The sequence below is a fragment of the Suricata suricatta genome, chromosome 9 (genome assembly GCF_006229205.1).
Source record: "Suricata suricatta isolate VVHF042 chromosome 9, meerkat_22Aug2017_6uvM2_HiC, whole genome shotgun sequence".
Taxonomy (NCBI): Eukaryota; Metazoa; Chordata; class Mammalia; order Carnivora; family Herpestidae; genus Suricata; species Suricata suricatta.
Genome location: NC_043708.1, coordinates 113743497 through 113758667, shown reverse-complemented (window position 1 = coordinate 113758667; position 15171 = coordinate 113743497). Strand labels below are relative to the sequence as shown.

General features: G+C 39.6%; 1 protein-coding gene across 3 annotated transcripts in view; it reads right to left on the bottom strand.

Moving 5' to 3' along the window:
- The window catches only part of HERC2 (HECT and RLD domain containing E3 ubiquitin protein ligase 2), a 295601-nt gene extending 284459 nt beyond the window's left edge, over positions 1 to 11142 (bottom strand). For all 3 annotated transcript variants that reach the window (XM_029953017.1, XM_029953018.1, XM_029953019.1), the window contains exons 1-2: positions 10877 to 11142; positions 10317 to 10419 (exon numbers count right to left, since the gene is read on the bottom strand). In XM_029953017.1, coding sequence (XP_029808877.1) covers positions 10317 to 10388 — 72 coding nt within the window. In that variant the 5' untranslated portion in view covers positions 10389 to 10419; positions 10877 to 11142. The remainder of the gene's footprint in view (positions 1 to 10316; positions 10420 to 10876) is intronic.
- Between the last annotated feature and the right edge of the window lie 4029 nt (positions 11143 to 15171).

The window sequence follows — 15171 nt, the reverse complement described above, 5'->3', positions numbered from 1 at the left end:
AGAAGGCAGCTAACATTAACGGGGTTCAGTCCAGCTCCCACACAGCCACATAAGCCTGGAAAGCAAAAAGGAGCCAGACTAACCAGCCCCATGTGTGCTGTGCTCCAGCAGTTATACGCCATCTTTAGGTGGTCCAGGGGATAAATGATCATCATTTAAGGCATAACTCAGTACCAGTACAATGGATAGAGACAGAAGAATAAACCAGAAACAGAAAATAACTTTGGAGCTTTTTGCCAAGAGTCTCCCCAAAAAAGGATGACAGCCTAACCCAAGACAAGGAAAGTAAGGTACTTAAGACATTTCAGATCAAATGAGACAGATCAGATGCGAAGAGTGGAAAAAAGATAGGGATAGGATCAGAATGAGAGAGAATCAGCTCACTGTTAACCACTGAAATTTGCACTATGAACATGAACACTGAGATCCTCTCCCCATGCACATGCATATACTCATATGCACATTCACAGACACACACACACACCCACTGCAAATACAAATCCAGATCTTAACAGAGTGTTCAGGACTAGAGATCCAAATCTGAGAGTCATCAGCAAGTGAGTTATAGACCAGGCCCTGGAAGAAATGTCAACCCCCAAGGAGAGAGAGTGACCAATATCCTCAACCTCAACTGCACTCTGGGATTACTGATAAGGTGACTGCATCAGTGTCTTTGGATGCAGTCCCGGTTGAATAACATTGGTGTTTAGAGCTTAGGGCTACTGAGAGAGAGAGTGAGAGAGTGAGAGTGAGAGTGAGAGAGAGAGAGAGAGAGAGAGAGAGAGAGAGAGAGAGAGAGCACTTAAAAAGTAAGCCAAGGAAGAAGTCCGGTTTATGTGGAAACAAGAATTGCTACCACCCTGTCAAGAGGGAAAAAGGGCAGAAACTGTGTGGAAGGTAGAGACTGGGTATCTGGAAGGACACATACCGTGGAAGCCCCATAGGAACTGAGGACACGAAGATGTAAATGAGCCATGGACTTGAGTAGCCACCATTTAAAGCACAAAGTTTGGGCACCTTAAAGGATGCAAAGAAAGAGGAACATCACTAAGGCAAAAAGCCAGCTTCTCTGGAGGAGGCCATGAAAGAACTAGGTTATGGAAGGCACAGGTAAAGCTCAGGGGAGAGCATTCCAGGGCACTGGAAGGAAAGCACAGGATCCTTAAGAGAAAGAGGAAATCTAGAAAATAATCACAGTTTTGTAAAAACAATCTGTACAGAAATAAAAATCACCAATTTGTCAATTTTGAGTTGTGTACAGGGGTGCCTGGGTAGCTCAGTTGGTTAAGCTTCCAATTTCAGCTGAGGGCATGATCTCACAGTTTGTGTGTTCAAGTCCCGCATCAGGCTCTGTGCTAATAGCTCAGAGCCTGGAGCCTGCTTCTGATTCTGTCTCCCCCTCGCTCTCTGCCCCTCCCCCGCTCACGCTGGCTGTCTCTCTCTCTCTCTCTCTCTCTCCCCCCTTCAAAAATAAACATTAAAAAAAAAGAGTATGTGTACAACTGTCTATTATTAGCTTGTCTTCATTAATAGCTAACTTACATAAAAAAACTATCCAATGGGTGATAATATAGGTTTTAAATTTTCTTTAACTGTTTTTGTACAAATCTAGATGCTTCTAATTAGTATTACTTGGTCTTAGGTTCTTTTTCCGATTTGTTCTCACATTCTTCATACCTCTAAAATGACATAGCAGGCTAAAGGCATTTTCACCCTGAAAAGCAGACAGCAAGAGGGGTATTAACAGGCCGCGCTCTGAGGGACAGTAAACTGAAACTCAGAGGCTCAATTATTTGACCAGGATCACACAATCCTGAGGCTCCAAGAAGTGGGATTTGGGAAGAAGCCTAACTCCTAAGCTTGTTCTCTTCTCACCACCACAACATGCACCCACACATGCAGTTAAGAGGGCCACTGAGTCCCTCACATCGGTGCTACTGACACTTGAATACCACACAGAACTGGGTAAGCCAAACCTTAAAGTATCTATTAAAATGACTTCAGGGGGACGCCTGGCTGGCTCAGTAGGTAGAGTGTGCAACTCTTGATCTCACAGGTGTAAGTTCAAGCCCCATGTTGGGTGTAGAGATTACTTAAAAATAAAATCTTTTTAAGAAATAAATAAAATGACTTCTTCAGACTGTGTAGTTATGTAATAGAACCCAAAACAGAATATGCCAAATGGATAAATGACATTTTAATTAACGTATAGGTTAGGAAATATTTAATTATCTTTAAGAAATGCCTAAAATGTAAACTGTTCAAATACTTACAGATAAAGGTAAAGGTAAATACTTACAGTAAAGGTAGCTGGCTTTTTTTTCTTAGACTTGCAGAAAAATACTTACTAAGCACCTGTTAAACACAGGACAACATATCACCTCCAAAAAGTTTTAAGAACAGATTTCTAAATCAACTGGGAAGGTCACACAAAAATATAAAGTACTTCTGTTTTAAGACATCGGGCAGCTAGGAATAAGAGGCCTGAGACCCAAGAGAGAAGTACAGCCCAAAGAACCTAAGGGCTTCCCCAAAAGGCACTTGCCAATTCTGTGAGCAGAACTAAGCCAATAGCTGAGCACAGCTGCTCAGAGACAGGCTGGAGCCAGGGTCCTCATGGGGGAAAGGCCGGGTAAATACACCATGCTCTGAGTGAAACCTCGAAAGGTCACACACACCAGAAACAGGGGTGAGGTGGAAGCAGATGGCCTTCCTATAGAAGAAGCCCAGTTTTGATTCATCTCAGTTTCCAACTGCTCTGCAGTGACCTGGGACTGCTAGAGCTAGTGGACTGGTAGACCCCCTACAGAGGATGAAATCATCACCAGAGCCTCAAATCATCACAGTAATTTTTCATATATGGTATCCAGAACTCAAACAAAAACAATAACGGATAAGGCAAGATAATGTGACAGGAAAATGAAAAAAAAAAAAAAGCATAGAAGACAACAGAAACAGATCCAGAGCAGATGATAGAAATATAGACACAAAATGTCCTAAAAAGGAGAGCCTGAGCAATGGATTAGAGTCCTGACACTTTACTTAGCAGATAGTAGCCCCAGGCAGTGAGGCGGAAGGGAAAGGAGGACAAGGGAGTACATGAAACACAAGACAGAGCATGTTACCACAGGGGTAAGAAAACTAAGGCCTAACCCACAGGCCAAATCTGGCCCACTACCTGATTTCATATGGCCCACAAACTAACAATGGTTCTCACATTTTTCAATGGTTGAAAAATAATCAAGTAAAATATTTTGTGACACATGAAAATTATGACACTCAAACTTTAATCTCAATAAAGCTTTAAGGGATGCCTGGGTGGCTCAGTCAGTTAAGCCTCTGACTTCAGCTCAGGTCATGATCTCACATTCGTGACTTTGAGCCCCATGTCAGGCTCTCTGTGCTGACAGCTCAGCGCCTGGAGCCTGCTTCCGATTCTGTATCTCCCTGGCTGCAGAGAAAGAATGATTTTTAGAGATGGGCAGAGGGGACACTTTGAGTCTTGGGCTGAATACTGATAGTTGAAAAAACTAGGAAAGCTGGGGGAAGAAGCACTAGAAAGAAGTGGGCAGAATTCCCATGATTACCAGTCTGAGAAAAGCTTATGTTGCGGCACCTGGGTGGCTCAGTCAGTTAAGCATCCGTCTTCAGCTCAGGTCATGAACTCACGGTCTTGAGTTCAAGCCCAGCATCAGGCTCTGGGCCGACAGCTCGGCGACTGGAGCCTGCTTCAGATTCTGTGTCTCCCTCTCTCGCTGCCCCTCCTCTGTTCATTCTCTGTCTCTCTCTGTCTCTCGAAAATAAAAAAACATTAAAAAGTAAAAAAAAAAAAAAAAGAAAGAGAGAGAAAAAAGAAAAGCCTATGTTTCCACCAAACAGAATGAAAAAACCACCAAGCATAGGAAGAGTCCTAAGGCGGGTATTGTCTTAACAAGGCAGATAAATTAGCACATGACTAGAAGCTGTGCTATAGCAGCCAGAACTAACCTGAGGATCAAGCTTTGAAAAACTTAAGTTGATCCCAACTAACTTACATTCATGCCATACACAACTAATGCTCTTAAAAAAAAAAAAGTGCTGCACAGAACATAATATTTATAATATCCAGCATTCAATAAAAAAATAAAATAAAATCCAGCACAGAATAACCTACAAACCTGCTCCATACTCAGAGCAAGTAATCAGTGGAAATAGAAGTAATCAATACAAATAAATCCAGATGTGGTAGAGATGATAGAATTAGCAGACAAGAACGTTAAAAGCTTTATTATATAAGTATGTCCATAGGCTCACAAATACGAAATATGAACCTGATGAAATGTGGAAATGTGGAAAAGTGAAATGGAAGATATAACAAGGACCTGAATAGAACCCCTGATGAAAATACAACATTTAAAGTGAAAATTTCAATGCATATGATTAATAGATTAGATACTGGCAGAACAGTTATACTATAACGCACCACGTCTGAGGTTACAGCAATTACATACTATGCTCTCACCCTTTTAAAACTCATTTACTCTAGGCTCCACACATAACCAAGAGTCTTCATGCCGATCTATAGTCATTCAGTCATCTAACAACCCTTCTCTCTGCACTTCCTCAGGAAGAGCTCATAGGAACAATATTTGTTCACTGATAAAATTGTGCCTTTTTTACCTGAAAAGTCAGTTTTACTAGAATATAACATCCTTGGTTCACATTTTCTTTTCTTAGACGGTGTGCCATAAATGTATTACTCAATCTTCTTCTGCAAAAGTCTTGTGGCCAATATCTGATGGCAACCTCATTATCTTCTCCTTATAAATATTATTAGTCTTTCCTAAGAATGAACAGTTATTTTAAAAAAGACTAACAATATGTATAAAGCCCTAATAAAATTGATCCAAAATACAGAGAAAAAGACAAATAATCAAAATCAATAAAAAAGTGAGCTATGCTTCCTACCCTACAGACAATAAACTAATCAGAAGATTCCATTATGAATATTAAGTTACCTGTACTTATAAAACTCTTTTATTTCTACATCTCATCTGTCAGCTGGAAAACCGGAGAATACAATTTACTAAGATCATCACTTTTATGTTCCTTAATATACTGATATTTCCAAGCATAAAGTGACAATATATACATTTAATAACTTTAAGTTTAACTTTAAAATTTAACTTATCTTTACTCATTTTAAATTGATGATTAGAAGAAGAGACAAATGATTCGAGTTTAGTTATTCAAGTTATATACTCAACAACTTTGATGGACCTCAAGGGCATTATACTATGAACAAAACCAATCCCCAAAGGTCACATAACATATGACATTCTCAAAATGACAAAATTAAAAAGATGGAAAACAGACTAGTGATTGCCAGGGGTCAGAGATGGTGGGGGAAGGAGGGAATGACTACAGAGAGGCAAGAGGCAGATCTTTGTGGTATAATTACATGATTGACAGAACTATGTATGCATTGTACCAATGTCAATTTCCTAGGCTTGACACTGTGCTATAGTTACATAAGATGTAACCACTGGGGGAGTCTGCGTGAAGAGTATACAGTGACCTCTCCACTTTCTTTGAAACTTCCTATGATGAAGCACATGGGTGGCTCAGTCGGTTAAGTGTCTGACTTCAGCTCAGGTCATGATCTCACGGTCCATGAGTTCAAACCCTGTGTCAGGCTCTGTGCTGACAGCTCAGAGCCTGGAGCCTGCTTCAGATTCTGTGTCTCCCTCTCTCTCTGATCCTCCCCCATTCATGCTCTGTCTCTCAAAAATCAAGTTTAAAAAAAAACTTCCTATGAATCTATAATTATTTCAAAATAAAAAGTTAAAAAAATTGCATCATACATATCTAATTTCATGCTCTACTTCAAAGAACCCAAAAATAGAAACTGTAAGGAGATTAATCTGAGTACAGATCATGAAAAAAAGGATAACACACCATTAGTGGACCATGCTCAAAGACACACCCTCAAGACTAGCAAATAAATGTGCATATATGATTTAAGAATAAAAAGCTCTTAGAGAACCTGGTGACTCAGTTGGTGAGGCATCCAACTCTTGATCTCAGCTCAGGTTATGATCTCTGGGTTTGTGCGATGGAATCCGCATAGGGCTCTGCACTGACAGTGCTTGAGATTATCTCTCGCCCACTCATTCTCTGCCCCTCCCCTACTTGCTCTCTATCTCTTGAAACAAATTTAAGGGAAGAAAAAGAATAAAAAGCTTTTAAGGCATCATATACCTTTAAAAAAAAACTATTTTTTATAGTTTCTTTGTTTAATTTACTTTTTGGTTCACTGAGAAACTACCAATCACATCAAACAGGACTTTTACTTTAAATATAAAAATGGCAATGGTAGTGATTATGAAACTAACATCTCTTAGCTCTGTATTTTATTGCCTCTTCAAGGGAATTGTGAAGGAACTGCCTATTCAAAGTACTCCACAAAATAATCAGAAAAGAGTACTTAAGGGGGTACCTGGGTAGCTCAGTTCGTTAAGCATCCAACTTCAGTTCAGGTCATGATCTCGCGTTTCATGAGTTCAAGTCCCCATCAGGCTCTGTGCTGACAGCTCAGAGCCTGGAAACTGCTTTGGATTCTGTGTGTGTGTGTGTGTGTGTGTGTGTGTGTGTCTGTGTGTGTGTCTGTGTGTGTGTCTCTCTCTCCACCCCTCCCCTACTTGGTTTCTGTCTCTCAAAAACAAATAAAATGTTTTAAAAAAATTTTAGTTCTTAAAAAAAAAAAGATGAAGAGTATTGAAAAGGTAAAAAGCAGGGGTGCCTGGGTGGCTCAGTCAGTTAAGCATCCAACTTCAGCTCAGGTCATGGCCTGGTGGTCCATAAGTTCTGGCCCCACATCCAGCACTGTGCTGACAGCTCAGAGCCGGGAGCCTGCTTGGAATTCTATGTCTCCCTCTCTCTGCCCGTCCCCTCCTCACACTCTGTATCACTCTCTCTCCCTCACTCAAAAATAAACAAACATTTAAAGAAAATTTTTTAAGAAAACGTAAAAAGCACTATATACGTAAAACCCAGATATATGCCCGCCATACAATTGTCACTCCATTCGGGGCAGCTGGTTGCAACATCCGAAGCCCGACACATTTCAACCTCTCCAAACAAGGAAGTCTAGGATAAGTGTCCATGTTTTTCATAATCATACTAAAAGTTTTCACAGCCTTTAAAAATTTTTCTTTTCTAAAGTTGCTAAAACCTTCAAGGACAGCTACAGGAAAACAGCTGTAGGAAATAGATCTACTAAGTCCTGTGGCTAAGAAACATGCTTCTACCCCACAAAACATTAATTGACCAGTTATCAATTCCATTCCCAATACAAAAACTCTACCTAAGGAATGGGGACTTCCCACTCCAGTTGGTAGACATGGTAAAACCTGTCATATAAGGCTTGCATCTGCAATGTGTGTCTGCAGGAAGGATTCTAAAGAGTGGAACTATGTCTAAGTCAATCCTAGGGTAAGATGACATTTATTCCTCACATATAATAAGCAATGCTGGAGAAACTATATACAACAAAGATCCACAATCACTTTTTTCACAACATTAAGAGGCTTCAATACCTAAAACACATTTCCCCTCTCATGCACTCTCCAAAACCTAAATCTCTTTACTTATTCCTACGTAAGTTTGGATGACTTTTGAGTAATATTTGAAATGTCTATGAAGGCCCAAGCAATACATATTACACTAAATCAAAAGGAAAATTGTAAGCATTCTAAGGGACAAGTGGTGTTTCTTTTATGCCTATCTGCCTCAAACATCATAGATAGGCACTAACCTCAGCATTAAACTGGTTTTAGATCAAGATGCTAAAACTCATATTAAGCAGTTATTCAATTATGATTAAAAAGAAAAGAAAAACTTCATGATATAAAGTTCTTTACTTCAACAAGTTTTGCAAAATACACAAACACTAATTTAAAAAACAGCCTTAAAATCAGTTTGCCTGAATCTCAAGATTTCAGAAGAAATTACTCATCTTACCTTCCTGACCCTGCTTAAAAAAAAGACAACAAAGGAAAATAAATGAACTGTAATTGCTAAATAAAAGACAATGTTTAAACAATAACAAACCAAAAGAGTCACTACTATGCCAATTCTCAACCCAATTCTTTGTGCTTTAATCTAACATTACACCATTAATAACAATCCCAAAATCCACAACATAGTTCTAAGAGGTTGGCTCTCATACCTACTGGGACTCAACACTTCTTTTTTTCTTTAACGTTTATTTATTTATTTTTGAGAGAGAAGAGAGAGCACACAAATGTGAGCAGAAGAAGGGCAGAGAGAAGAGGAAAGAAAGAACTCCAAGCAAGCTCCATGCTGTCAGCACAGAGCCAAACACAACACTCAATCCCACGAACCATGAGATCATAACTGGGGACTCAACAATTAAGAAAAAAAAATTAAGGAAGGGCAATAACTGTTGGAGGGAAATGCAAACTGGTGCAGCCACTCTGGAAAATATCATGGAGGCTCCTCAAAATATTAAAAGTAGGGTAGCTACAATCCAGCAATTGAACTACTAGGTATTTACCCAAAGGATACAAAAATACAGATTCAAAGGGGTACATGCACCCCATTGTTTACAGCAGCATTATCAACAATAGCCACACTAGGAGACAGCCCTTATGTCGCTGACTGATGAATACAAAAAGGATAAAGATATAGTAGTACATATATACACATATATATGTGTGTGTGTGTATATATATATGTATATATACGCAATTACATAATACATGATGGAATATTACTAAGCCATCATAAAGAAAGAAATCTTGCACAACGACATGGATCAAGGTAGAATGTTAATATGTTAAAATAAGTCAGTCAGAGAAAAACATCATATGATTTCACCCATATGTGGAGTTTAAAAAACAAAATAGATGAATATATGGCGGGGAGGAAAGGGGAAACAAACCATAAGAGACTCTTAAAATAAAGAACTGAGAGTTGATGGAGGGAGGTCAGTGGGGGGTGGGCCAAATGACTGATGGGTACTAAGGAGGACACTTGTTATAATGAATACTGGATGTTGTATGTAAATGATAAATCACTGAATTCTACTCCTGAAACCAATATTTCTTTTTTTTGTCGAGAAATTGTTTTTATTTTTTTTTCATAATATTTTATTGTCAAATTGTTTTCCATACAACACCCAGTGCTCTTCCCCTCAAGTGCCCTCCACCATCACCATCACCTGTCTTCCCCCTTCCCCCGCCCCCCCAACCCTCAGTTCATTCTCAGCTTTCAATAGTCTCTCAAGTTCTGCATCCCTCTCTCTCCCCAACTCTCTCTCCCTCCTCTGTTCCCCCTGGTTCTCCATTAGGTCTCTCTTGTTTTCCTGCTAGACCTATGAGTGCAAACATATGGTCCTGAAACCAATATTGTACTGTGTGTTAATTAAAATTTAAATAAAAATTTAAAAAGAAAAAAAAAAGAAGGGCAATAATACTTCAAGTGTCTATGATCAAGTGCTTACAGAATATATGATTCTTGATATACTATGTAAGGTTGTACTGAAAAAGGTAGATTACTTGAGAAATACTTAAAATGGCTAATGTCAGGAAAGAAAATGAAAAGCCATATATATTACAAAGTATTTCAGACACTTCTTCTTGCTGTTAATACGGAGTTAACAAAAGTAGTTTTTCCATACCATTTGCAAAGAAAACTAACTTGGGGAGGATATCTACAGAAACATTACTGCTATTATTTATTTGATAATTTCTGGACAAGCTTGCAATTACATTATTAAGTCAAAACATTAGAAAATATAAAGCCAATGTTTCGTTTCCACACATTCTTTATGTGAAAACCTGAGCACTCCTCTTAATAAGACCAGTCACAAATATGAAACAAACAGCTCAACTGAACTCTTGTCTCTCCAGGAAGACAAACACAGGGTCCTGTGAGTTTCTGCAGGGCATAATAAATTACTACATGTCAGTTCCCCTGATAACTATCTGAACATTTCAAAAACTATCACTAAGCATTACCAAAGTATAGTTAAGAATAACGCAGAACTCTTAAAAATAGTAGTAGGAAAAATGTTTGCTTAATCAGATCTCAAGTTTCTTGCAATTACACATAACTGCAATTAAAATGTAGCCATACACCATCTATAAAAACTGATACAATAAAACTACATTTTAAATTATAGAAAATAAACCTGCTTCTCTACAATGGCAAGATCTGATATGCATCCTCTTATTTATCCCATATAAAGCTTTAACCAGAAAATTAAACATGGAGTCAGAAACACACTAAGAAAAAGCATATCGAAACCCCACCTGTATATCTGTTTTCAACCATTTGGAGTCAAGTCGAGTCTGGGCAGCCAAACAGAAAGAATCAGAGGGCATCTTTCCTCCAGCTTCCTCCCAGTTGTCAGTCCTGCAAGTAAAATATAAATGTTGGAAGACCCAAAGCTTTTCAGAATTGTACAAAGACCCTTCAGCAAGGTTTAATGCGGCTAAAAGAACAGAAAGATGGGAGAGAACAGCTGGGGGAGGGGAGGGAAAGGAAGAGAAAGGAAAAGATGGAGAGACAGGGAGGAGGAGGAGGAACGAGAAAGCCTACTTCCAATATAGCTAAAAGTCACACACGGGATTCGCCTGGTTTTTGTACTAAGTCGGCAAGACCTTGAGAATGGACGGTCACAGGAGACCAAATCACAATGTCATCCCCTTCCCTTAAATCCAAAAGGTAAACACACAAACGACAGGAAGCCCACATTTCAACGACAAATGACAGTAGCATGCATCTGCCGCTTTATCCCGTACCAGTAAGTGGTGCGTGAGACAAATTAATCAAAAGTCACATCTACAGAAAAATCTAAAACAATAATCACTTTGAAATGTAAAGACAGCCCGAGACGCGGGCCGCGGGCGGTCCGCGCAGGCCCAGGTCCGGCAGCCGTGCCAACGCCCGCCGCGCCCTAGCTCGACCGTGCCCAGGGTCCCGACCGGCGCCGCCCCAGCGGCTGGCTGCCCTCGGCGTCCCCGTGGACGATGACCTGACGTGCAAAGGCCCTGCCGCCACACTTCGGCGGCGTGCGGACACAGCCTCCAACAAGCCACTGGCTCAGCCGGCGCTGGTGATCCCTGCGCCTCTTGCGACCGGAGGGGCGGGCCAACGTGGGACTACCGCCCCCCGCTCCCAGCCAATTACAGAGAGGCTACGAGGCTGGCCCAGCCAATGGGAAACAGGAGCCTCTCGCCCTTCCTCCCAAGTCTCCTGCTTCCTTCAATTCTGCTCATCTTCCTCCTAGGGGTTCACCCACTGCGGTCACGGCCAACCGCAGGCGCCGTGGGGCGGGATTTCCGCTGCACGCCACACTCCTGTACCAAGCTCAGCACAGCGTTCAGAAGCAGCCAGCCGCTGGGTAGAACTTACACAGGCCCGGGTGAACCGAGCTGAAAAGGTGTGTGCCTTGGGCACGCGTACTGGGGAGAATACACCGCGTTAGGCGGTCTCGAGTCTGACAGAGCCTCCTTCTGTCCCACTGAAAAGCAACTAAAGTCCTAGGCAGAATTCATGGGGCACCGGAATCAGAGAAGGGAATCACTACCAACCAGCGACCATAAAACATATCTTTAAAGTTTTTTAAATAATTAAAGTCCTACAGAGTATGTTCTCAGATCATAATGGAATTATGCTACAAATCAATAAAAGATAAGAGGACGATCTCCAAACACTTAGAAATTAAACAATATATTTTTAAGTAATCCAGGTCAAAGAAGAAATATCGAGGGAAGTAGAACTATGTGAAATGAACAAAAATTAAATATAACATCACAATTTGTAGTGTGCAGCTAAAACAGTGATCAATGTGAAATTTATAATATTAACTGCTTTTCTTAGAAAAGAAAAAAGTCTAAAATCAAGGATCTAAACTTACACTTCAAGAAAACTAGAAAAAGAAAAGAAATATACTTCCAAACAGGAGGAAGGAGGAAATAATACAGGAGCAGAAATAAATGAAATGGAAAATGGAAAAACAATGTAGAAAGTAATTGAAACTAAAAGTTGTTCCTTTGAAAAGATAAAAGATATCTGATAAGACTGTCAAAAAGAGACAGAGAGAAAACATACAGGTTACCAATATCAGGAATATAAAAGAAGATACCAGTAAAAACCCCCACAGGCTTCAAAAGGAGAGTAAAGTAGGTGCATCTAGTTGGCACAGTTAGTACAGCATGTGACTCGATGTTGGGGTTGTAAGTTTGATCCCCACTTGAGTGTAGAGATTACTTAAAAATAAAATCTTCAAAAAGGAAAGTAAGAGAATACTAGTAAAACTGTATACATACTAATTTAACAATATATATGAAATGGACTAATTCCACAAGAGTTAGACACTACCAAATCAAAATAGATAACCTGAATAGGACCATACCTATTTCAACATTGAATTCACAGTTTAAAACCTTCCAAAATAAAAATCTCCAGGCCCAGATTGTTTCATTGATGGATTCTGGTTCTATCAGATATTTAATAAAGAAGTAGAACCAATTCTACATAAACGCTCCCAAAAAATTGAAGAGGAGGAAAAATGTTCATTCTTTACCCACAGCATTACCCTGATAAGAACACCAGAAGAAGATTTCAGAAGAAAACTTAAAACCAATATCCTTCATGAACATTATATATAATAATTCTTAGTCAAGTTTTGTTGTAAATGGATTCCAGCAACATTAGAAAGGATAATACATCGTAACTGGGGTTTATTCCATGAATTCAAGGTTGGTTTAATATTCAAAGCTACATGTAATTCCCCATGAGATCATCTCAATAGATGCAGAAAATGCTTTTGACAAAAATCAACGTCTCATAAAAACTCTGAGCAAACTAGAAAGAGAAGGGAACTTCTCAACCTGCTAATAAACATCTATGAAAACCTACATACAAACAAAAACAATCTTGAAAAAGAACACAGTTGGGAGACTCACATTTCCTGATAACAAAACTTACTACAAAAGTACAGTAAACAAAATAGTGTGGTGTTTCCACAAGGATAGACATGTAGATCAGTGGAATAAAATGAAGAACCCAGAAATAAACACTCACATATCTGGCTAATTGATTTCTTACAAGGGTGCCAAGATGATTCATGGTGAAAGGGTGGTCTTTTTAGTAAATGGTGCTGGGGTAACTGGGTTTCCACATGTAAAAGAATGAAGCTGGACCCTTACCTTAAACTGTATATAAAAATTAACTCAAGATGAATCAAACTTAAATGTAAGACCTACAAGTGTAAAACTCTTAGAAGAATGAATACATAGAAGGAAAGTTTTACGACATTGGATTTAGAAATTTCTTAATTATGGCACCAGAAGCACAGACAACAACCGAAAAAAGTTGAGTAAATTTAAAGCTTTGTATATTCCTAATCTCATTTCTTTCCATAGTTTTAGCTTTATCTTTCAGTACCTATTTCTCATCTACTCCCTTGCCCCTGAACCCTGAGGCACTTATAGGCATAGTCTCATTATATCATATTACTGTTCTAATGAAAAACCTGTAGACCCTATGGAAAGCAGTGACTTTTTATTCTTCCTCATTCATACATCTTAGGGCAACAAGTGGATCCCTGACACTTTTAGACCATTATTCCTCCTGCTTCACTTAAAAACAACAAAACTGAACTTCTTTGAAACACTTGTTATCAGGTTATACCACCCTCGGATCCTGATTGCAACAAGCCACGGTACTATCCATAACTTCTCATGTTCATTGAAGATTAAAAGCACTTCACTTACGACCATTTTGCCACTGCTACCACTGGTCCCATTCTCAGAGCTTTTCCTAGCACAGGAGTCACCCACTCAATGCTCCTGCCTCTGCTTCCTCATGGCCTTACTTTTAACCATCCTGCTTCCTGTTCCCCCTGAGCCACTCACCACCATGATCTGTTCCATTCATGAAATCACTTCAAAGATCACAGTTGTGAGCCTCTGACTCTTTGATCTCTGCATCTTATCTTTCCAGTTCACTTACTCTAGTAATTATGCAAACAATCTTCAACTTGTCTAGAAATCTTGACTCATATTCTCACTTTCCTTTTTTGCCAATTTCGATTTTACAGTCTATGCTATTGCTTACCCATAATCTCTAATCATTTATTCCTCTTTCTCTCCATTGTACTTGCCTGGAAAACCTGAATGTTGAGTGAATCCACTTCATGTAGTTACTATGTGGCTGAACTCCTGAGGCACACAATTGAATATCTACTCCACAGACCTTTCCCTTTGCCTAGTGTCACACAGCCCCCTGGTACCAAGGATACAACAGGCCTAAGGGAGAAAAGCCAGCCAGCTGGGGACAGTAGTGTAGAAGGATGGAAGGAGGCCCTGGAAATCATACATGCACCATTGATTGACCCAATCTTATATCCATCCACCTTCAGACTTATTAAAATTAGAAATAATTAACAAGTAGATATTATTAAAGCTGGAAGCACCCTAATAAAACTATTCTCACCAAGAAAATTGTCACCATAACTATGTAATTTTTCCATTTCATTCTATTACTGTGGATAAAGCTTCCCATATCTTGTGGGGAGACAATCCCCCTACTAGTACTCTCAGTCCAACCCCTCACCTATCAATGACTCCCTCATCTCGCTGCCTCCCCTCCCCTCCACTATTCCATGAATGTCTTTTCTGCTGCATCTGTCCTATTAACCTATAAATATGCAAAGGAGCCTATCTTTAAAGATCTTCATTTGTGGGTGCCTAGGTGGCTTAGTTAAGCATCCAACTCTTGATTTCAGCTCAGGTCATGATCTCAGGGTCATGAGGTAGAGCCCCATGTTGGGCTTCACACTGGGTATGGAGCCTGCTTAAGATTCTCTCCCTTTCCCACTGTCCCTTCCCCTCCCCCATCTCAAAAAATAAAAAGGACCTTCTTTTCAATTCCACATATCCTTCCAGAAGATATTTGATTATTCTGGGTTTTTTTAATAGCAATATTCCTTTTCAAATGGTCTCTCTATCTTACTCTTCCTTAAAACACAACAATCGGGCTTTGTTCCTACTACTCCACCAGGATACTCTTGCAGAGGTTACCAATGATCTTCACTTGGCCAAATCTCATATAATCAGTCCTCACCATATGTAAGCTCTCAGTCGTTTGTTCATATTT